This window comes from Argopecten irradians, chromosome 7 (genome assembly GCF_041381155.1).
Source record: "Argopecten irradians isolate NY chromosome 7, Ai_NY, whole genome shotgun sequence".
Classification (NCBI taxonomy): Eukaryota; Metazoa; Mollusca; class Bivalvia; order Pectinida; family Pectinidae; genus Argopecten; species Argopecten irradians.
The window spans coordinates 3,992,148-4,016,637 of record NC_091140.1 but is presented as its reverse complement, the minus strand read 5'-3'; the positions used below and the strand labels follow the sequence as shown (position 1 = coordinate 4,016,637).

At 38.3% G+C, this 24,490-nt stretch overlaps 1 protein-coding gene across 14 annotated transcripts in view; it reads right to left on the bottom strand.

Moving 5' to 3' along the window:
* Nucleotides 1-7,690: 7,690 nt before the first annotated feature.
* The window catches only part of LOC138327317 (probable phosphorylase b kinase regulatory subunit alpha), a 61,120-nt gene continuing 44,320 nt past the window's right edge, over nucleotides 7,691-24,490 (bottom strand). For 11 of the 14 annotated variants that reach the window (XM_069273313.1, XM_069273317.1, XM_069273312.1 and 8 more), the window contains 11 exons: nucleotides 24,311-24,388; nucleotides 23,961-24,037; nucleotides 21,037-21,115; nucleotides 20,718-20,847; nucleotides 20,352-20,450; nucleotides 19,738-19,752; nucleotides 15,154-15,365; nucleotides 12,340-12,510; nucleotides 12,105-12,161; nucleotides 11,601-11,804; nucleotides 7,691-11,090 (listed from right to left, as the gene is read on the bottom strand). In XM_069273313.1, coding sequence (XP_069129414.1) covers nucleotides 10,914-11,090; nucleotides 11,601-11,804; nucleotides 12,105-12,161; nucleotides 12,340-12,510; nucleotides 15,154-15,365; nucleotides 19,738-19,752; nucleotides 20,352-20,450; nucleotides 20,718-20,847; nucleotides 21,037-21,115; nucleotides 23,961-24,037; nucleotides 24,311-24,388 — 1,299 coding nt within the window. In that variant the 3' untranslated portion in view covers nucleotides 7,691-10,913. Of the gene's footprint in view, nucleotides 11,091-11,600; nucleotides 11,805-12,104; nucleotides 12,162-12,339; nucleotides 12,511-15,153; nucleotides 15,366-16,606; nucleotides 16,717-19,737; nucleotides 19,753-20,351; nucleotides 20,451-20,717; nucleotides 20,848-21,036; nucleotides 21,116-23,960; nucleotides 24,038-24,310; nucleotides 24,389-24,490 lie in introns of all 14 variants that reach the window. The other 3 variants (XM_069273324.1, XM_069273316.1, XM_069273325.1) reach the window with 3 other exon arrangements.

Genomic DNA, 24,490 nt, shown 5'->3' with positions numbered 1-24,490 from the left:
GGGAGTGGTGGTTGGGGTAGAGTGCAAGATAGTGTGTTATGTTACTACATAGGTGGTTGATATCAAGTGTCGGGGAGTGGTGGTTGGGGTAGAGTGGTAGATAGTGTGTTATGTCACTACATGGGTGGTTGATATCAAGTGTCGGGGAGTGGTGGTTGGGGTAGAGTGGTAGATAGTGTGTTATGTCACTACATGGGTGGTTGATATCAAGTGTCGGGGAGTGGTGGTTGGGGTAGAGTGGTAGATAGTGTGTTATGTTACTACATAGGTGGTTGATATCAAGTGTCGGGGAGTGGTGGTTGGGGTAGAGTGCTAGATAGTGTGTTATGTCACTACATGGGTGGTTGATATCAAGTGTCGGGGAGTGGTGGTTGGGGTAGAGTGGTAGATAGTGTGTTATGTCACTACATGGGTGGTTGATATCAAGTGTCGGGGAGTGGTGGTTGGGGTAGAGTGCAAGATAGTGTGTTATGTCACTACATGGGTGGTTGATATCAAGTGTCGGGGAGTGGTGGTTGGGGTAGAGTGGTAGATAGTGTGTTATGTCACTACATTGGTGGTTGATGATATCAAGTGTCGGGGAGTGGTGGTTGGGGTAGAGTGGTAGATAGTGTGTTATGTCACTACATTGGTGGTTGATATCAAGTGTCGGGGAGTGGTGGTTGGGGTAGAGTGGTAGATAGTGTGTTATGTCACTACATGGGTGGTTGATATCAAGTGTCGGGGAGTGGTGGTTGGGGTAGAGTGGTAGATAGTGTGTTATGTCACTACATGGGTGGTTGATATCAAGTGTCGGGGAGTGGTGGTTGGGGTAGAGTGGTAGATAGTGTGTTATGTCACTACATGGGTGGTTGATATCAAGTGTCGGGGAGTGGTGGTTGGAGTAGAGTGGTAGATAGTGTGTTATGTCACTACATGCGTGGTTGATATCAAGTGTCGGGGAGTGGTGGTTGGGGTAGAGTGGTAGAAAGTGTGTTATGTCACTACATGGGTGGTTGATATCAAGTGTCGGGGAGTGGTGGTTGGGGTAGAGTGGTAGAAAGTGTGTTATGTCACTACATGGGTGGTTGATATCAAGTGTCGGGGAGTGGTGGTTGGGGTAGAGTGGTAGATAGTGTGTTATGTCACTACATGGGTGGTTGATATCAAGTGTCGGGGAGTGGTGGTTGGGGTAGAGTGGTAGATAGTGTGTTATGTTACTACATGGGTGGTTGATATATCAAGTGTCGGGGAGTGGTGGTTGGGTAGAGTGGTAGATAGTGTGTTATGTCACTACATGGGTGGTTGATATCAAGTGTCGGGGAGTGGTGGTTGGGTGTAGAGTGTAGATAGTGTGTGTTATGTCACTACATGGGTGGTTGATATCAAGTGTCGGGGAGTGGTGGTTGGGGTAGAGTGGTAGATAGTGTGTTATGTCACTACATGGGTGGTTGATATCAAGTGTCGGGGAGTGGTGGTTGGGGTAGAGTGGTAGATAGTGTGTTATGTCACTACATGGGTGGTTGATATCAAGTGTCGGGGAGTGGTGGTTGGGTAGAGTGTAGATAGTGTGTTATGTCACTACATGGTGGTTGATATCAGTGTCGGGGAGTGGTGTGGGTAGAGTGGTAGAAGTGTGTTATGTACTACATGGTGGTTGATATCAAGTGTCGGGGAGTGGTGGTTGGGGTAGAGTGGTAGATAGTGTGTTATGTCACTACATGGGTGGTTGATATCAAGTGTCGGGGAGTGGTGGTTGGGGTAGAGTGGTAGATAGTGTGTTATGTCACTACATGGGTGGTTGATATCAAGTGTCGGGGAGTGGTGGTTGGGGTAGAGTGGTAGATAGTGTGTTTATGTCACTACATGGGTGGTTGATATCAAGTGTCGGGGAGTGGTGGTTGGGGTAGAGTGGTAGATAGTGTGTTATGTCACTACATGGGTGGTTGATATCAAGTGTCGGGGAGTGGTGGTTGGGGTAGAGTGGTAGATAGTGTGTTATGTCACTACATGGGTGGTTGATATCAAGTGTCGGGGAGTGGTGGTTGGTGGGTAGAGTGGTAAGATAGTGTGTTATGTCACTACATGGGTGGTTGATATCAAGTGTCGGGGAGTGGTGGTTGGGGGTAGAGTGGTAGATAGTGTGTTATGTCACTACATGGGTGGTTGATATCAAGTGTCGGGGAGTGGTGGTTGGGGTAGAGTGGTAGATAGTGTGTTATGTTACTACATGGGTGGTTGATATCAAGTGTCGGGGAGTGGTGGTTGGGGTAGAGTGCTAGATAGTGTGTTATGTTACTACATGGGTGGTTGATATCAAGTGTCGGGGAGTGGTGGTTGGGGTAGAGTGGTAGATAGTGTGTTATGTCACTACATGGGTGGTTGATATCAAGTGTCGGGGAGTGGTGGTTGGGGTAGAGTGCTAGATAGTGTGTGTTATGTCACTACATGGGTGGTTGATATCAAGTGTCGGGGAGTGGTGGTTGGGGTAGAGTGGTAGATAGTGTGTTATGTCACTACATGGGTGGTTGATATCAAGTGTCGGGGAGTGGTGGTTGGGGTAGAGTGGTAGATAGTGTGTTATGTCACTACATGGGTGGTTGATATCAAGTGTCGGGGAGTGGTGGTTGGGGTAGAGTGCTAGATAGTGTGTTATGTTACTACATAGGTGGTTGATATCAAGTGTCGGGGAGTGGTGGTTGGGGTAGAGTGGTAGATAGTGTGTTATGTCACTACATGGGTGGTTGATATCAAGTGTCGGGGAGTGGTGGTTGGGGTAGAGTGGTAGATAGTGTGTTATGTCACTACATGGGTGGTTGATATCAAGTGTCGGGGAGTGGTGGTTGGGGTAGAGTGGTAGATAGTGTGTTATGTCACTACATGGGTGGTTGATATCAAGTGTCGGGGAGTGTGGTGGTTGGGTAGAGTGGTAGAATAGTGTGTTATGTCACTACATGGGTGGTTGATATCAAGTGTCGGGGAGTGTGGTTGGGGTAGAGTGGTAGATAGTGTGTTATGTTACTACATGGGTGGTTGATATCAAGTGTCGGGGAGTGGTGGTTGGGGTAGAGTGGTAGATAGTGTGTTATGTCACTACATGGGTGGTTGATATCAAGTGTCGGGGAGTGGTGGTTGGGGTAGAGTGGTAGAGAGTGTGTTATGTCACTACATGGGTGGTTGATATCAAGTGTCGGGGAGTGGTGGTTGGGGTAGAGTCGTAGATAGTGTGTGTTATGTCACTACATGGGTGGTTGATATCAAGTGTCGGGGAGTGGTGGTTGGGGTAGAGTGGTAGATAGTGTGTTATGTCACTACATGGGTGGTTGATATCAAGTGTCGGGGAGTGGTGGTTGGGTAGAGTGTAGATAGTGTGTTATGTCACTACATGGGTGGTTGATATCAAGTGTCGGGGAGTGGTGGTTGGGGTAGAGTGGTAGATAGTGTGTTATGTCACTACATGGGTGGTTGATATCAAGTGTCGGGGAGTGGTGGTTGGGGTAGAGTGGTAGATAGTGTGTTATGTCACTACATGGGTGGTTGATATCAAGTGTCGGGGAGTGGTGGTTGGGGTAGAGTCGTAGATAGTGTGTTATGTCACTACATGGGTGGTTGATATCAAGTGTCGGGGAGTGGTGGTTGGGGTAGAGTGGTAGATAGTGTGTTATGTCACTACATGGGTGGTTGATATCAAGTGTCGGGGAGTGGTGGTTGGGGTAGAGTGGTAGATAGTGTGTTATGTCACTACATGGGTGGTTGATATCAAGTGTCGGGGAGTGGTGGTTGGGGTAGAGTGCAGATAGTGTGTTATGTCACTACATTGGGTTGATATCAAGTGGGGGGGTGTGTTGGGAGAGTGGTATGTATGTCACTACATGGGTGGTTGATATCAAGTGTCGGAGTGGTGTGTTGGGGTAGAGTGGTAGATAGTGTGTTATGTCACTACATGGGTGGTTGATATCAAGTGTCGGGGAGTGGTGGTTGGGGTAGAGTGGTAGATAGTGTGTTATGTCACTACATGGGTGGTTGATATCAAGTGTCGGGGAGTGGTGGTTGGGGTAGAGTGGTAGATAGTGTGTTATGTCACTACATGGGTGGTTGATATCAAGTGTGGTTGGGGAGTGTAGATATGTGTATGTCACTACATGGGTGGTTGATATCAAGTGTCGGGAGTGGTGGTTGGGTAGAGTGGTAGATAGTGTGTTATGTCACTACATGGGTGGTTGATATCAAGTGTCGGGGAGTGGTGGTTGGGGTAGAGTGGTAGATAGTGTGTTATGTCACTACATGGGTGGTTGATATCAAGTGTCGGGGAGTGGTGGTTGGGGTAGAGTGGTAGATAGTGTGTTATGTCACTACATGGGTGGTTGATATCAAGTGTCGGGGAGTGGTGGTTGGGGTAGAGTGGTAGATAGTGTGTTATGTCACTACATGGGTGGTTGATATCAAGTGTCGGGGAGTGGTGGTTGGGGTAGAGTGCAAGATAGTGTGTTATGTTACTACATGGGTGGTTGATATCAAGTGTCGGGGAGTGGTGGTTGGGGTAGAGTGCAAGATAGTGTGTTATGTCACTACATGGGTGGTTGATATCAAGTGTCGGGGAGTGGTGGTTGGGGTAGAGTGGTAGATAGTGTGTTATGTCACTACATGGGTGGTTGATATCAAGTGTCGGGGAGTGGTGGTTGGGGTAGAGTGGTAGATAGTGTGTTATGTCACTACATGGGTGGTTGATATCAAGTGTCGGGGAGTGGTGGTTGGGGTAGAGTGCAAGATAGTGTGTTATGTTACTACATTGGTGGTTGATATCAAGTGTCGGGGAGTGGTGGTTGGGGTAGAGTGGTAGATAGTGTGTTATGTTACTACATGGGTGGTTGATATCAAGTGTCGGGGAGTGGTGGTTGGGGTAGAGTGGTAGATAGTGTGTTATGTCACTACATGGGTGGTTGATATCAAGTGTCGGGGAGTGGTGGTTGGGGTAGAGTGGTAGATAGTGTGTTATGTTACTACATGGGTGGTTGATATCAAGTGTCGGGGAGTGGTGGTTGGGGTAGAGTGGTAGATAGTGTGTTATGTCACTACATGGGTGGTTGATATCAAGTGTCGGGGAGTGGTGGTTGGGGTAGAGTGGTAGATAGTGTGTTATGTCACTACATGGGTGGTTGATATCAAGTGTCGGGGAGTGGTGGTTGGGGTAGAGTGGTAGATAGTGTGTTATGTTACTACATGGGTGGTTGATATCAAGTGTCGGGGAGTGGTGGTTGGGGTAGAGTGGTAGATAGTGTGTTATGTTACTACATGGGTGGTTGATATCAAGTGTCGGGGAGTGGTGGTTGGGGTAGAGTGGTAGATAGTGTGTTATGTCACTACATGGGTGGTTGATATCAAGTGTCGGGGAGTGGTGGTTGGGGTAGAGTGGTAGATAGTGTGTTATGTCACTACATGGGTGGTTGATATCAAGTGTCGGGGAGTGGTGGTTGGGGTAGAGTGGTAGATAGTGTGTTATGTCACTACATGGGTGGTTGATATCAAGTGTCGGGGAGTGGTGGTTGGGGTAGAGTGCAAGATAGTGTGTTATGTTACTACATGGGTGGTTGATATCAAGTGTCGGGGAGTGGTGGTTGGGGTAGAGTGCAAGATAGTGTGTTATGTTACTACATAGGTGGTTGATATCAAGTGTCGGGGAGTGGTGGTTGGGGTAGAGTGCAAGATAGTGTGTTATGTTACTACATAGGTGGTTGATATCAAGTGTCGGGGAGTGGTGGTTGGGGTAGAGTGGTAGATAGTGTGTTATGTCACTACATGGGTGGTTGATATCAAGTGTCGGGGAGTGGTGGTTGGGGTAGTAGTGGTAGATAGTGTGTTATGTTACTACATAGGTGGTTGATATCAAGTGTCGGGGAGTGGTGGTTGGGGTAGAGTGGTAGATAGTGTGTTATGTCACTACATGGGTGGTTGATATCAAGTGTCGGGGAGTGGTGGTTGGGGTAGAGTGGTAGATAGTGTGTTATGTCACTACATGGGTGGTTGATATCAAGTGTCGGGGAGTGGTGGTTGGGGTAGAGTGCAAGATAGTGTGTTATGTCACTACATGGGTGGTTGATATCAAGTGTCGGGGAGTGGTGGTTGGGGTAGAGTGGTAGATAGTGTGTTATGTCACTACATGGGTGGTTGATATCAAGTGTCGGGGAGTGGTGGTTGGGGCAGAATAATTACAATCATATAATATAACCCCTAGCAGTGTTCCTCCTAATCTGGTAGTTCGTGATTGAAAGTAAACCATCGTCTGTGACAGAAAAATCCTGTAAGTGCAGCTTAAAATCTGCTTTATCCAGTGAACTGAACGTACCATCCATACTCACAAGAGGAACTTCTAGCATTGAACGCAGTTTCGAGATTGAATTGTCTCACATGCCATTAATAAAAGTATTTTCCGATATTTCAGGGATCCTCATCTGGAGTAGCAGACAACTGGGTATCGAAGATGGACATCGATGCATGCAATATTGACTTGTCTTTAACCGCACAAAAGAAGAGTGTACAAGGTTAGTAAGTGGAACGTTTGTCTATAAGCAATAAATGCAATTTAGAAATAGACAAGGAATGCTTCTGTGCGATATCGCTTTTGCATTTAATTCTTAGCTATATACGAAATACAGATTAAATGAAATAGTTATAAATCATCATCTTGCAAACGCGCGGAAAAGGATGCTAAATAATACTTTTTTTTAAAGCATTGTTACTGCCCGTTTGATTTTCGTACCATTCCACATTCTTGAATATCTAGTGTAATACATGTAGTAGGAGAGTTATGTTTCGCTTAAGTTAAACGGAACTCGGAACTCACAACCATCTTCAGCGCCCAATCTTCCCCATACTCCTCCGTAGATAATATGTAATCTTTATACTAGGAATTGTATATTATCACTTAAAGTTCTTATCTTTGATATCTATTCCTTCTATGTATAACAGATTTTTCGGTGTTGGCACATAAATCACGTACGTTTGAACTCCGCAAATATATTCAGATGTCTTTGTGGGCGGTATCTGAGGAAAATGATATGTTTTATGTGTAGATTTATGGCAGATCTTGCTTCTGATCATTTTGTTATACATGTTCATAGATAACAAAATAAGATATACATATTTGAACATGTTTCCCGACAAATTAATGGTGTGTAAAAGCATATAATTTCTTCTCAATTGGTTTTAAATCAGTGCCACACATTTGAGATGTTCTTTTTCACCTATCACGCCGGCATGTTTTGATATTGTGGTATAATGTTGGTCCTAGTCGGTAACGTAAAGAGAAATTAAGCAGGTAAATGAGAGTGTGCGGGATTCCTGCATGTCACGACAATACATGAGTTGACGTTAGCCAGTATATGGTACGGAGTAATAAACAGAGAAAACCACTGGACATGTTCCAAACTTCCGCATCAGCCAGCGTACATCATTTCCTATTTGCAGACGATAATAAATCCTAATTTGACTTTAAGTTTCTAAATTACACCCAGTAATCATAACCTCCATTTCACTGTCTCTGAAGACTTGACATTGGCACAATCGGACGGACCACTTAAGTACAATAATCCAACGATATCGTCAAGGTGAGATTCAAGCTAGATTTATTGTACATTTTTGTAAAGTAGTGATGTCCTGTCACTGTCTTCACCCTAACAGGAAACTTTGAACAAAAACAAAGAGAACAAAAAACCCAAGTGGCTTTGATATATTTATTTCTGAATTAAAAAGGGGAGCAAATAACCAATAATGTATTACAGTTAGCCTGATTCTATATCACAGTCACACGTACTAACTCTACTCATACTGTAGAACCAGTACATAAACATACTGCTTTAGTGAAAATCAACACTATACAAGTTGTAATTACTATTTACTGAAACATAATGTATCTACTAGTATTGGGTTAACCTCAAATCCATCCTCGATACTCCAGGGGTTCCGATCACTTTCGATCACTACACCCCTGGTCTATCTCATTGTGAAATTGAAGGCAGCTCAGCGGAAAACATTTGACCAATCACAGGCTAGGTAAGATTTCCTTTGAAGAGTACAGAGAGAGCGACGCCTAACATCAAAGCCACACAGTCAACCACATTGCACCGTTACACGACTCTTTTGATGTACATCAAATGACTAAATTACCTGTTCTATTCTGTTGCCTCCAGTTTAACTATGAGATAGTCCAGGGGTGTAGAGATCGTAAGTGATCGGAACCCCTGGAATATCGAGGATGCCTCAAATCATGTATTCACCAATTCGAGAGACCTAAAAAAATATTATCACATGTACTTTTTGTATATATCATAATACACATCAATACATAAGGTTTTATTTCAAAATAATATTTACATACCATACAAAAGTGAAAACAATTATGCATAATTTACGAAATGCAAGACTTTTTAATATTGGATTTATATGATGGATATAAGCCGAAAACTGTCTATTATGTAGAATATAAGACAGTCTAAGGCGCGAAGTTTCAGATGAGTCATACGACCATCTGTTGGACATAGTACTCCAAACAATAGGGGAGGACATCACAGTTTTAACGTTAAAGATGCTACACCGGTGACTAATGGTAGTTTTCTCTATCAAAAACAGGAGCAGACGATTTAGTATTTTCATTCAAATACAAAAGTTACTTACTTTTCACCATTACCGCCATTGAAAAGTTTGAGCTTCTTATTTTGCTTTAAGATAAAAATATTAAATATATGAATTGTATTCCGAATAAAATCCGTGGCACTATGTCCGATATGGAACAAAGTTCTGGTTGCGCATGCACCAAAAGCAAAATAAATTATTTCATATTACTTTTTTTGTGTTAATTTGACATGTGCATTACACGATTAAACACAAATTCTTGTTCAAATGATGAACATCGTTTATGCTCTGTCGGCGGTGGACCATCTTTAAATATACAACAATCGGTACCAGAAAAGACTACCATGGCCAGCACTCACTTTAGTGTTGGTCATACAGTAGTCGGTAATATAACAAGGACAGAAAGGATTTCGTTCAAAGTGAATCCAACATGGATACATAATATCAAAAAGTTATACTGAACTGTCGCAATGACCGTGGAAATATCGAATTTGGCAAATCATGATTCACTTTTTTTGTTTGGCAAAAACTGAAAAAAAAACCACATTGAAGGTATTACAGCTTGTGCTTAAACTTACAATGACATACACCATTTTGATCGTGGCAATGAATACAAACGCATTGTATTTGGTCTTGAACATGGCAAGAATCTCGTGGTTTTACATATTTTTATCCCTGTCAGATAGCATGTTCATAGAAAAAAATAACATGAAACTGATTAACTGATACTGTTACCACGAAATGTTTTACACATTGTCATACAATAATTATATATAATGACGCAACATTGACTAGAATACTCGGTAGGTGAACAATGTATCAAACATTATGTAATCAAACAAAATCAAATGATAAAGACAGCTAACAAAAATAAACATCCCAAAATGATATGCTCGGTGTTTTTGCGATATATATATATATATTTTGTTTTCAATTACTCAGAGAGAAAAACAGCAAACAATAGAGTTGAGAAGTAATGACGATTTTCAATCGAAACAATGTTAATATAAAATAACAGATCAAAAGTCCATATAGTTTAAAGAGGTGGGCAAAACATCATAAAATAGAACAAAATCTGAAATAAAACACAACTATATATCGTGTCACAACAAACAGAACATTCTTCATGGAAGGGAGATAACCCCTGTAAATTGTTATTACAGAACTTGAATTCCATTATGAAAGTCATAAAATAATATTTTGATTGGCGCTGTAAGCGAGGAAGAACTTCTGTAAGTTATACGTTCAATGCTACACATATCAAAGTTAATATAATGTGATTTACTAAGGAAAGAAATTGTGTGAAAGTTTAATCAACTATCACAAATTAATGGTTAAACTGGTCACATAATTGTAGGCGATTTGATGACTCTAAACAATATATAAATTGAGGAATTAGTCACTAACTTAGACTAGGAGTGATACGTTCCTAATATCAAGGACGTTTATATCTGATATATATCCTTGCCAATACATTGCCCAATATCACATCATTTATAATCATTAATTTCCGTTCAAAGCGGTTACAATCTCGAATTTTACAGAGAATACAAAAATAATAATTGTAATGGTGATGATGTAAGTCTAAGTATACGGTTATGTACATGGTTTTGTTTCTCGTGGAAGCACAGCAATAAAAATCAACACAGTAACAACACAACGCATGTTTAGTGAAATAACTCAACAGCTGAAACCTTTAGGTCATAATTCTGAGATTCGAAATAAAGAAAGACGATTTAGCAATCAATTCTTCTCTAAGAACTCTCAAACCAATCTCATGCTTTCTTGAAACAGAACATATTAAAACCGAACGAAAGAATAATGTGTTATTAAGAAGCTACCTATAACGTGATCTCTTCATTAAAGCATTCGTTAGAAATTAAGTTAGCACCAAACATTTATCTCCTAATTCAATTCTGATCAATTGGTATCGCACATTTTGTACACATGTAGTGTAGTTATTTTCAGTAATATAACTGATTTGAAACAAGTATGGAAATATCGGGCATAATCTATTTGGAAATAAAAGATTATACAATTCTTCTGAATTCATTTAGCATGTTGAGATGTTTAACTAGACAAAGTGTTAACCAATTTCTATATGAAAGGAAATTTGGAACAATAAATTATCTTGAGGTAGTAGCTAGACACTGACCTAAGAGTTATTTTTACTTTACAAAATATCACATGATCTAGACCAATATCACATGACTTCATACTGTAGACTTGCCATTTGTATCAGGGAAGTGGAATTGTTGAAGCAGGGGAATGATATGCCAGCATGTCACAAGAGTATTTTTGGTATATCAGCTAATGGCACATTCAATGTTGTCTGTAGAGCCAGCTGGGACGCCGAAGATTTTGGCCAGAGATCTACAAAGATATGACATTGTTCCATAGCGACCACTGGGGGCACTATCATAGAAGTGGTGACATATCCCGGCCGCTCCTTCACACTCCAGGGCCACGGCGGCCGGCATCTTCTGTTAAGGAAAGACAGAAAGGGTAAGTATAAAAGTTTAGTTTTTAAAAACAACAAACTTATTCTTCTATTTTTATAAGTATCAACCTATTTCTCCAGGTGCTCTACCTGATAACAACAATTTCCCATTAAGAAACTACTTATTTCATTGGTATATGCCGTCAGGGTATGATATTATGTTATTTCTTCTTTATCCAGTCGTCAAACATGTTGAAATTTCAAATGAAGGTAAAATGATCGGGTGAATGACTGTTTTTCTCAACAATATCTGCATTTGATAGTGTACGATACATATAGTTTTGACCAGGTCAATTGCAGGAGACAAGAAAGCTCAGTCGATGCATCATGTACATTTATGAAGGTCCTACTTTACAGGTACATACAGGGTATAGAGGTGTCTAAGGTCGTTTTGGTTGAAAAGAAATAAGAGAGAAGTGTAGCATGAAGCATCATCAAATACCCCCAACAGTCTGGTTCTGAACTACTTCTTAAGTTTCCCTTCAGTTCTTACCTGATCCTGTATGTATAGATTGTTCGCCTCGTGTACCATTCTGTCGATATGGATCACACCTCGGTACTCCGGTTTCCACTCGTTCTCGCTGATCAGTGTTACTACCATTAACGCCTCTACCATCAGTTGGCGGTATTCTGGCTGGGGAATTCGATTCAGAACCATCTCTACTTTTAACGCAAATTTCAACTCTCCCGGTGTCATCTAGAAAACAGAAAGATTCAATATCAATTTAGAAAAGATCAATTAAGAACTTCTACAGTGAAAAGGTACTAACATGGTAAACAAAAACATAGGCAACAACTTGTTTAAAACCTTACTTCTACAGTAACAAGAGATGTCTTGCCATTAATCTTCAGCTTTTATTTCAATGTCTGATTTTATCAGATTTCTATTTCAATATCTGATTTCATCAGAATTCAAAAACATTTTAGTTATATGTATATGATTTGTTCAGAGCAGGATAAGTGACATTGAGAATAGCCTCTATAACTGTGTACGTACCTCCCGAGTGAGAGTCTGTGGTAAGTGTTCACCTTCTATTGACACTCCTGGAGCAAACTAACAAAGTATTAAAAGTAAAAGCAAGTTTAACAGATGTTACAAAGAACCATGCTATAATACAGCAATTTCACTTCGTGTAAAACGAGTTAAAGCAAAACTTCATATGAAGACAGTAAAAATACAAAATCACAATCAATAAATTCAGTATAATTTTCTTTGTATCGTAGCTTCCTACCGTATTGAGGAAGTGCCACACGCGGGGGTAGAACCCGACAGGGACACGGTTCAGGGCTCCATCTAGTCTCCGTCTACGGAGCCATTGTCCCTGTCTATCCATCGTAATGTCCTCCTCCTCAGGGCTGTCAACCGTCTGGTTCAACGTTACCGTCGGCGTGGAAGAAATAACCTAAATGATGGGACAAAGGAAATGTGACTTCTTCCCGATTTCGACATAAAATATTATCGTTTACTTCTAGGATATTGGAAAATCTTTATTTAACAAGTTTTAATATAATTCTGTTGATTTCAAATACTGAAATTTCATTAATATAAAGAATCGAAAGATAAGAAGACCGATTAAATTGCATCTGAAAATGCCACAACAGTATTTCCATTTAAATATCTTTAATGTACTTCAATAATGAACTATATATAGACGTGTTAGATATTCTTTTCACTATTTCCGTCGCCTTGGAAAAATCATACACTAATTTTGAACTAGAGGAAATATCACAAAGCAAGAAAGCTCTAACGAAGCCCTAAAATTTAGCATTGCTAAGTAACAAACCTTTCTCTTTTTAGTGAGCAAAGCTGGGAAGTGTGGAATTAAAATGTAGCTTCATTGTATATCTACAAGCTCCAATCGAAGGTTTAGCCAGTGAGGAGTATCTAACTTGTCAAATGATCAATGTTTATATCAAAGGTTAATAATGTAATGGCTCAGTAGCTGGCAATATTTGGTGAGATGAATTTTCTAGCCATAGTAAGGAGGAATGTAAAAGTATAGCTAGCATAACAGGCAGATATGAGAATGATCAAATAATATTATTGGAAAGTCTAATACAGACCTTTAAAATTCTTACTGGATTTAACGTTAAAGGCCCATTACCTTTCCGGAGCAAAATATAAAGTTTCTTAAAAAAACATTAATAACACCAGAAAATGCATACTGATGATCTAAAATAAGGTTACGACACCAAACATATGCAAGATTGCCTGCGTAATATATGAAAACAGTGGAGAGTCAATTCGCTGTTTTGCCGTCTGGCGCAGTGATAGTCAACTACCGCGGGGTATTTAGGACGACGGCGGGAAACATAATACGACCCGCGTTATGAAAATAAACATTTTATTTATTTTAATCAAATCGTTCAGAAGGTGATGATAAATGTAGTATTTACGGTAACTTAATAATTTTTAGGACTCTACAAAATTATCGATCTTGTTTTACATTCCCATTTTAAAAATTAAAAGCCGTTTCGGAAAGGTAGTGGGCCTTTAAAAGCAACATCTAGAACGTATGTAATATTAATGTGTTAATGAAAATATTAATGACTAATATAGACCAGTTTGATCAACAGAAATTTACACATGCTAGAAATCTAGTATGAATAGAAAAACTCATCACTCAATCCAAGTAAATTATACAAGACTTCGTAGTGAAATTCAAAAGTGACAAGTACATGCGTTAATAAAGATATCACAAGTTTCACAGGATCAAAAGAAAATTATCCATGCATCAAAGAGTCAGCAAAAGAAAAAGAAAAACGATTTTTTAATAAGGCCAATTAACAATTAATATAGCACTCCCTACTTCATAACACAAACGTTCAGAAGATTTCAGACGTACGGAATGGAACAGCTGGCAACACAAGGGAGGTAACTTCAGTTATTAGGTAGGAGGTTAAGATGAAACTGCTGGCGACACAGTGAGGTTGTAAAGCGGAGATTAACGTGGACGCTGTTACTGTATATTACAGATAGTCCGGTCATTGGGTATGACGTCTGACAGGTCAGTACACACAGTCTAACAAACCAGACGATGTACCTAATGTACCACACCAAGCTCTGGCTTGATGTACCTAATGAACCACACCAATGTAAGTATTTGTACTTTGTTAGGTAATCAACTTCTAAGGAACTACGCTGACAATGAAAGCTATATTCGGCAAGCCAACCTATTTTCACAAGCTATATTTGGCAAGCCAACCTATTTTCACAAGTTATATTCGGCAAGCCACTTTACAAGATTTTTCGGCAAGCCAGCCTATCTTTACAAAGAACTTACTTGTAATTTTGCATATTAAACCCTTCCACTTTTTCGCAATTTAGTAATATATTTTCTAATAACCGTTATCATGAGAAATAAAATCGCACTCAAATGAGTTATTTAAAGGTAGTTGCATTTTAACTGACTTCAAAAGCTGAAGCTTAGCATGATATCTAACAAGGTAATTAAATCATCATAATATATGATATTTTAAGGCCAGATTGTTTATAAAAGGAGAAATATGCTTTAGCTATGTACTCGTTTTTCCTTTATTAGTTCGTTTATAATACGTCATTATACACTGACGAATGTTGCTTCTTAACACCTCCTGCTGACTGTTGGAACGAAGGGGAAATATTGTATGACAATAGAATGGATATATCTTTATACGTCCATGGACAATGTCTGATAATGCTGAATGGAATCGAGATTTATGTTCACTCTTACATATCCAAGGACGTGTGGAACAGTCTGACATTACAGTATGACATTTGTATGCATTTCCCTATATATATCCGCAAAGACTAATTGCCCGGTCGAACATTGCATCATGACGATGAAACTGTTGCCAAAAACCGTCGGCAGGAAAAGCGGAATGGATAAATGATAGCGCATATCATTGGGATAAGTTTTGCCATCATACATCAAAGGATCAATGAAATGATTCGATATTGCTGCATGACCTCAAGCTGGATTTTGGCCTTATCTACCAAGGGACAGATGGGATGGTCCGAAAATGCTGCATGGCATTTGGGTAGATGATCCATCATTAGGACTTACAGCACAAGACATCCTCCTATCAATCATCATAGACCACTGCACTTCACTAACAGAGCTCTTGCGTCGGTCCATGAGGACATAGGGAGAGAGCGTCTCCAGTCCTCCTATGCTGCTCTTTCTCCTAGTGGTCGTTGATGGTACCTCCAGAGTCAGGCCTGGAGTGCCGGCACTGCTTCTCGCTTCCTGTCTCATTTTCAAGGCGTACTGCTCATCTTTAACACAACAAACCAACTCATGCACCACTTGTGTCTGGCAGCACGCCTCAGGTGGATCTTACTGCAGTGTTGTGCTAGAAAGCTCAGTCACACAAACTAAACTAACCTTAATGAAGCACACAGGCACCGGTAGGGTTAGCACTGCATCCAACACAACAACCCGATATCACTTACGCTCTGGTGTGGTACTAAAATATATCTTAATCTACACACAAAACATTTAGTGTTAGCATAAGCTTGGAAGCTTGAGAAGGTAAGGCCACTGGAACACAGTCAGAAGCATGATCTTTAGAATAACATTGAGCATGCAAGACACAGCAAAGCAATCTACATATAGTGCAGAGATAAATATATTAAAGCTTTGAAAGATTGACAAAGTAATTGGTGGATCATCATACAAGTATTTTCTTACAGAGTCAAACATATTAAACTTCCTTAAGCCAAGAGAAATACCATTGCATAACCGCATTATTATCCTCAAACTATGGCATTGTGACAAAAGCATTTAGAAGTCAAAAGTCATAAAAAACATTGGCTGTATCAATTTTGCACTACCATATGTCCAATCATTTCTCACTTTGTCATTTTCTTAGATTTAGAGTAAGAAGTCTTCCAAAGCCAAAATACATATATATGAAATAGCAGATAAAATTAATTAAGTCATAGCTAAAGCAACAGAAATACAATATTATTAGTATATGTTAGGTCATATACACAGCCTTAGTACTGAATGTTAGATTTGGAGCTAGCCGCCGGCCGAAGGACCCAGACCCACTATTATAAAGAACCTATTTACTATAAATTGACAATTGATATTCTGATAGTATTATGATTGTTTTGTCTGAAGTTGCCATGGGAAAAGAGAACAAATTTATTAATTTTCATATTTATATTTGTTTTCATAGGCATGTAATGTAAGTGAAAACCTCTTTGTATAGAAAACATGGGACTTTTTTTCATCAATGTGAAAGATTTGAACTGTTTCCTCAAACAATTCAATAAACTGGTATTTTGTAATTGAACTGGGTTATATTTTCTATAGTTTATACTAAATAACGATTAACTATTGAAAATGTTATTTGTAATAATAATCTGTCTGACATGCATCTACTGCTGACAGCCTTACCCAATAGCCAATTATGTTTGTAGCAATAGCTTTATACCACTTTCTATAGCCTATGGATGCCAACTGAAGAGAAACTAGTAACATAAATATAAGTAAAGGACAATATAAAAACCTTATGTGGGGATTTACTGCTTAGTTTAGCAAAATCTGAAGTTTCCTCCCTTTTCTTCTTAGTTTTCACCGATAAATGGAAATCTTCACCGGTTCCGCCGTCACTTAATTCTATGGAGAAATAAATATGGGATACTACACACATGCCAATTAACAATATCAGCTAATTAGTGCAATCGATACACACAATAAATAAGTGTTTCTTTATCACAGATACATTGTATACAGGGATTTCTGTCATCTAAAACTCACATACTGAAATAAATTCATGTTAACAAATTATGATCACACATTTGTTTATACAAGCCACTCAGTACAGCAAATACACATAGCTCACACCATTCTCACAAGTAGTATTCCGCTATTGCATATTACAGAGTTATCTGTATCTGATGGTAGGTATAGAGAGTAATGGCATAAGATTATGTGCAGAAATTACGTTAAATATGATGTTGCATGTGTACCTACAAACATATACACATTGGGCCACAATCAATACCTACCAACAAGGGAGATAACTCTGTAATAGGTAAATACTGACCTGATGAGGGCTTAGTTAAGCACGTTATACATAAATAACATTGTCATATGTAAAATTTCTGTCATGATATCAAAAATTATATTTCATTTCAATTACAAGACATTGCATGATAAGTTTGAAAAGTTTAAACTTACTTCTATGGAAATGAGTACTAGTGGTAAATTGATAAACAATTACACAGCAAAGATATAATGTAAATGTTTTTAACATTATGTATAAATATATTAACAAAATAATTAACATGCTGTTTCTAGAATGATCTTTGAAGAGAAACAAAATGAAGAAAAGAAATATCAACTGGTTTCAGAAGAGTGGGAGGAAAATGTGGATAACTCAATCAGAAATGTGAAAACTCAGATTTCACTAGTTTGTACACAAACACTGATGAAACATTCAGATTTCACTTGTTTGTATACAAACACTAGTGAAACACTCAGATTTCACTTGTTTGTATACAAACACTAATGAAACATTCAGATTTCACTTGTTTGTACACAAACACAAGGTAAAACGTTCAGATTTCACTTGTTTGTACACAAACACAAGGTAAAACGTTCAGATTTCACTTGTTTGTACACAAACACTAGTGAAACATTCAGATTTCACTTGTTTGTACACAAACACTAGTGAAACACACTGATTTCACTTGTTTGTACACAAACACTAGTGAAACGTTCAGATTTTACTTTTTTGTACACAAACACTAGTGAAACACACAGATTTCACTTGTTTGTACACAAACACTAGTGAAATGTTCAGATTTCACTTGTTTGTACACAAATACTGGTCAGGTGCAAATAACATTAAATATTCATAAGGTGTGGAATCAAATCAACAAAAAACTAAAAGCATTCACTGTGCGCTGTATTCTCAATAATTCTGCAAAAGTGAAGATTGAACTTTTTTTCCGTTTTGCTTTGTGTTATAAGTTCAGCTTGTGATAACATGATAATCTAAAAGTTCTGAAAAGGAAAGAAGTATTTGAAATATTCAACCTAAAGCATCAAATAAATATTGTAAATTCAACTTAATACAAAATATATATAAATCCAAACAGAGTTAAGAATATCCAATTGATTTATCATGGGTTTAAGTCGTTTAAACATGTACATTTTTGTATTTCATTATCATTGCTTGTGATAGAATTTTTTTATCTGATCCTTCATTTCTTTTGTTTGATGTTGTTAATAAACATTCATTTAAACTTACGGATTATCCAATAACACTTGAATGCTGAATTTTCTCGTTTGATATTTTCACATCATCGTTTCACATGAAACTTTTTCAAAGAGTGATCAAAGAAATATTAGAAGAAAAAAAAAACCCAGAAAAACTGAAATAGCAATAAAAATAAAAACATGTTTTCATGAAATGAAGACAAAACATAGAAAATTGTACAAACAACAAAGGATCACTTATAAAACTGATGGAAATGGAATTGAATTTCTGAGATCGTTAGAAAGATTATAGTAAATTATATAAAAATTGATTCTATTTCTTCTAGTTTTGATTTACATGATTCATTTGTGATTGTGATCATTAATACTCCTTCATATTTATTTCAATGCAAAAAAATAGATAAAAAGTGAGAAAGAAACAATTGATAAAATAAAATTTAAATACATCATAATTTGTGCAAAAGGAAACCAAAATCCTACATAGACAGGCATTGGTATCCTTAGTGGTGGGAATATATTTCTTACGTTAGATGAATACTTTAAATGTAGTAGCTATTTATGTATTATAACTACGGTGCTGTATTAGATGGTGAAAACCTAACTTCAGGTACATATACCTCAACCACAATTATCATAGAAGTCCTTAATGTTACAGTTAATATACTGAATCAGTCTCAAACAGGGATTATAGATACAACTGCACACTGATTTAAGTGAAACAATGATGATAGTATACCTTCTGTTAATTAATAATGTATCACCATATCGTTTGATGTGTATTTCTTTTTATATTAGGAAATCAGCATGATAATTCAGCAGGCCTGTTTGGTTTATCATAAGTGAACTCATGAATATCCATCAAACTCATTAGTATTGAGTATTATATACTACTATATTTAGTATATCAAAATATTAAATTAATCTATTCAATACCAACATATTTGAATCCCTTAATTTTCCAAAAGATTAAAATAAAGTACTGTATTACTACTAACTGTACAGTGAAAGAATGATAATTGGCATTACCAAGTATACTAATTTGTCAAAAAGAAAAAATGATTTTTGTCAAATCAATAAATCCTTTTAAGTTACATTTACTTTAAATCATTCAGTCTGTGATATTCTACCTCCTATTATTGATCTTTAAAAAAAAAAAGTTTAATTACATTTTACATGTATAGGGAATTCATTTGTTCCTAGAAATGCCTTTCTTAGATTCTTATAAAGACTACATTACAAGCCAAAAGACAACAGACAATTAGCAGGAATAGCAGTCATGTGTAAAAACAGCAACCAAAATCATCAGCTGATTTGTGAAATAAACAATATATATTAGCAAATAATTCTATCACTGTGTGACGATGGTCAGTAAACAGTTAGCATTATACTATAGGCCATATAGAGTTACAATACCTTTAATCTTGTTTTCTACCAGTGTGGTAAAGAAAATTTCAAAAACATATAAGGGATCAGACAAAAAAATGAAAAGTTTAAAAACAATATGATGAAATTCAACAATTCTTACCCTTAAAACATTGTAATTTTGTACAGGATACTCGCATGTCAGTTAAATCTTAATAACAGAAATAATAACCTCAATATCTCATATTTATGGACCATATGTAAGCAAAGAAACATTTTGAATAAATAATTCCTCCCTCTCTGACTCTAAAAATAATCAAGCTCAGAGAAAATGTATATATTATTACCTGGTAAAGTCCTCTATGGATAATCAAGATTGATATAACTCTGTCTTTCTTAACTGAATTATTATCTACCTAAGAGAATACTAAACAAAATACACAAAACTTTAGTCAGAAAATTGGCCTTGTTAAAAATAATTCAAATAATCATTTTTCCCCTTCATTATTTTATGATTCCATTCTTTTCTTCAGTTAGAAAATTGGTTTTGTTATAGATAATTCAGATAATCGTTTTTTTTTTTCCCCTATATCATTTCATAATTTTTATTCTTTTCCTACATGTATACAAACACAATTCTGGTTTATATATAGTATAACCCTTACCAGAGCTAATGACGAATTCCTTGCCACTCAGTATGTGATGAAGAAGGGTTTTCAGCTCAAAGGGAGATAAGTTAAGTAGGTGATCTGAGGCTTCATCACCTGAAATAATCAATACATTCTGACTGCCATGGTAAAGTAAGGAGATGGTCTGAAGTCAAAACAAGATCGACATGACATGAATACCTCTACCTCTATATTATATCAAAGCATGATGCATCATTCCTAAATCTCAAAAAAAAAATCCTTACAGACTAGACCTGCAGACATTCCTTTTGGTTGCAAAATGGAAACAAACATCCAAAGTAATACAATTATTTCTTTATAATTGCTTAATTGTGATTATGTGAACCCTGAACAATATTATACCTGAACATTTAAAGGTCCTGGCTAGTTCCGAGGCCATCACCTGGATGATAAGGCCTACCCTTAGTCTCAACATCTCACGGAAAAGTTTCGGCTCCGTCCGAATAAACATCGCCAGGTAGATGAGGATTTCCTATCAATGGTACAGGTATCTGTTTATATGGCGAATTCTTAACAAATCAGCAATAGTTTAAATAGAAATCAATACAATCTATAATAGCATCAGCTAATTAAAGGTTACATCAATTTGTTATGGTCCTTGATGAATTTACAAAGAAAACCTACTGACAGTCGATATATTACTGACACATATAGAGTTTACCTGTGTGAGGGAAGCTGTACTAAGATCAGTCCCACAGGCTTCAAATATGATGGTAGCAAGTTCATCTGGAGGAAGAGGACTAAAAACAAGATACCATATATCAAAATTTACCAATAGGAGACAGAATACTAAAAACATGTTAAGTATACTTTATAAGAATTTACTAGTAGTGTGACCTTGAAGTGCAAGAAATTTTGATCTAGCAGTACATTGGGCATCTTCAAATTTGTCCGACACTTTATTAAGGGACCAACAAATTTAAAAATAGTTTATAAACCAATCCTTTGTAATCCCCACCAATGTACATAGTGTCAAATGTAAAAGACTTTGGAATGAAGGACTTCAATAAATTTGGTTTAATGAATAGAAATACCACAGGGATTTAGTTATTACCCTGGACTTACCACGAGATCTCCTTCTCCCTGTGTAGAAATACCACAGGGATTTAGTTATTACCCTGGACTTACCATGAGATCTCCTTCTCCCTGTGTAGAAATACCACAGGGATTTAGTTATTACCCTGGACTTACCACGAGATCTCCTTCTCCCTGTGTAGAAATACCACAGGGATTTAGTTATTACCCTGGACTTACCATGAGATCTCCTTCTCCCTGTGTAGAAATACCACAGGGATTTAGTTATTACCCTGGACTTACCATGAGATCTCCTTCTCCCTGTGTAGAAATACCACAGGGATTTAGTTATTACCCTGGACTTACCATGAGATCTCCTTCTCCCTGTGTAGAAATACCACAGGGATTTAGTTATTACCCTGGACTTACCATGAGATCTCCTTCTCCCTGTGTAGAAATACCACAGGGATTTAGTTATTACCCTGGACTTACCACGAGATCTCCTTCTCCCTGTGTAGACATACCACAGGGATTTAGTTATTACCCTGGACTTACCATGAGATCTCCTTCTCCCTGTGTAGAAATACCAGAGGGATTTAGTTATTACCCTGGACTTAACACGAGATTTCCTTCTCCCTGTGTAGAAATACCAGAGGGATTTAGTTATTACCCTGGACTTACCATGAGATCTCCTTCTCCCTGTGTAGAAATACCACAGGGATTTAGTTATTACCCTGGACTTACCATGAGATTTCCTTCTCCCTGTGTAGAAATACCACAGGGATTTAGTTATTACCCTGGACTTACCATGACATCTCCTTCTCCCTGTGTAGAAATACCAGAGGGATTTAGTTATTACCCTGGACTTACCATGAGATCTCCTTCTCCCTGTGTAGAAATACCAGAGGGATTTAGTTATTACCCTGGACTTACCACGAGATCTCCTTCTCCCTGTGTAGACATACCACAGGGATTTAGTTATTACCCTGGACTTACCATGAGATCTCCTTCTCCCTGTGTAGAAATACCACAGGGATTTAGTTATTACCCTGGACTTACCATGAGATCGCCTTCTCCCTGTGTAGACATACCACAGGGATTTAGTTATTACCCTGGACTTACCAAGAGATCTCCTTCTCCCTGTGTAGAAATACCAGAGGGATTTAGTTATTACCCTGGACTTACCACGAGATCTCCTTCTCCCTGTGTAGAAATACCACAGGGATTTAGTTATTACCCTGGACTTACCACGAGATCTCCTTCTCCCTGTGTAGAAATACCACAGGGATTTAGTTATTACCCTGGACTTACCAAGAGATCTCCTTCTCCCTGTGTAGACATACCACAGGGATTTAGTTATTACCCTGGACTTACCATGAGATCTCCTTCTCCCTGTGTAGAAATACCAGAGGGATTTAGTTATTACCCTGGACTTACCATGAGATCTCCTTCTCCCTGTGTAGAAATACCACAGGGATTTAGTTATTACCCTGGACTTACCATGAGATCTCCTTCTCCCTGTGTAGAAATACCACAGGGATTTAGTTATTACCCTGGACTTACCATGAGATTTCCTTCTCCCTGTGTAGAAATACCACAGGGATTTAGTTATTACCCTGGACTTACCATGAGATCTCCTTCTCCCTGTGTAGAAATACCACAGGGATTTAGTTATTACCCTGGACTTACCATGAGATCTCCTTCTCCCTGTGTAGAAATACCACAGGGATTTAGTTATTACCCTGGACTTACCACGAGATCTCCTTCTCCCTGTGTAGACATACCACAGGGATTTAGTTATTACCCTGGACTTACCACGAGATCTCCTTCTCCCTGTGTAGAAATACCACAGGGATTTAGTTATTACCCTGGACTTACCACGAGATTTCCTTCTCCCTGTGTAGAAATACCAGAGGGATTTAGTTATTACCCTGGACTTACCATGAGATCTCCTTCTCCCTGTGTAGAAATACCACAGGGATTTAGTTATTACCCTGGACTTACCATGACATCTCCTTCTCCCTGTGTAGAAATACCACAGGGATTTAGTTATTACCCTGGACTTACCATGACATCTCCTTCTCCCTGTGTAGAAATACCAGAGGGATTTAGTTATTACCCTGGACTTACCATGAGATCTCCTTCTCCCTGTGTAGAAATACCAGAGGGATTTAGTTATTACCCTGGACTTACCACGAGATCTCCTTCTCCCTGTGTAGACATACCACAGGGATTTAGTTATTACCCTGGACTTACCATGAGATCTCCTTCTCCCTGTGTAGAAATACCACAGGGATTTAGTTATTACCCTGGACTTACCATGAGATCGCCTTCTCCCTGTGTAGACATACCACAGGGATTTAGTTATTACCCTGGACTTACCAAGAGATCTCCTTCTCCCTGTGTAGAAATACCACAGGGATTTAGTTATTACCCTAGACTTACCACGAGATCTCCTTCTCCCTGTGTAGAAATACCACAGGGATTTAGTTATTACCCTGGACTTACCACGAGATTTCCTTCTCCCTGTGTAGACATACCACAGGGATTTAATTATTACCCTGGACTTACCACGAGATCTCCTTCTCCCTGTGTGGGGGCAGGCCGATAGATAAAAGCTTCTGTCTCACCAACAAATCTGTGGCAGCCTGGATAGAAATAGCAAATAACATTCACTTACAAGATGCTTAAAAAACATTCTTTAGTGTTTGAAAAACATGTTTCAAGACACATGTATTGAAAAGATGAATAATATGATTTTAACTTTCATAAAGCACTATTGCTATCAAAGTGCACCTTTTATGCTATTTACATGTATGATATCGTTTTTTATGTATGAAACTACTGAAGAAAAGAATCAATTGAATACACAGATAGAACAGAACATCAGTTTGAAGAGCTCAATGTAATAATGTCCATACCAGAGCTAGATCTTCTACTCGCTTCTTTAACATCCCTGCTGTGTGTCTGACCAGCCACCATTGTTTCCAGTGTCCAGCCTACAACACAACACATCATACAGTCACACGAAACGTATCTTATACAACACAACACATCATACAGTCACACAAAATGTATCTCATACAACACAACACATTGTA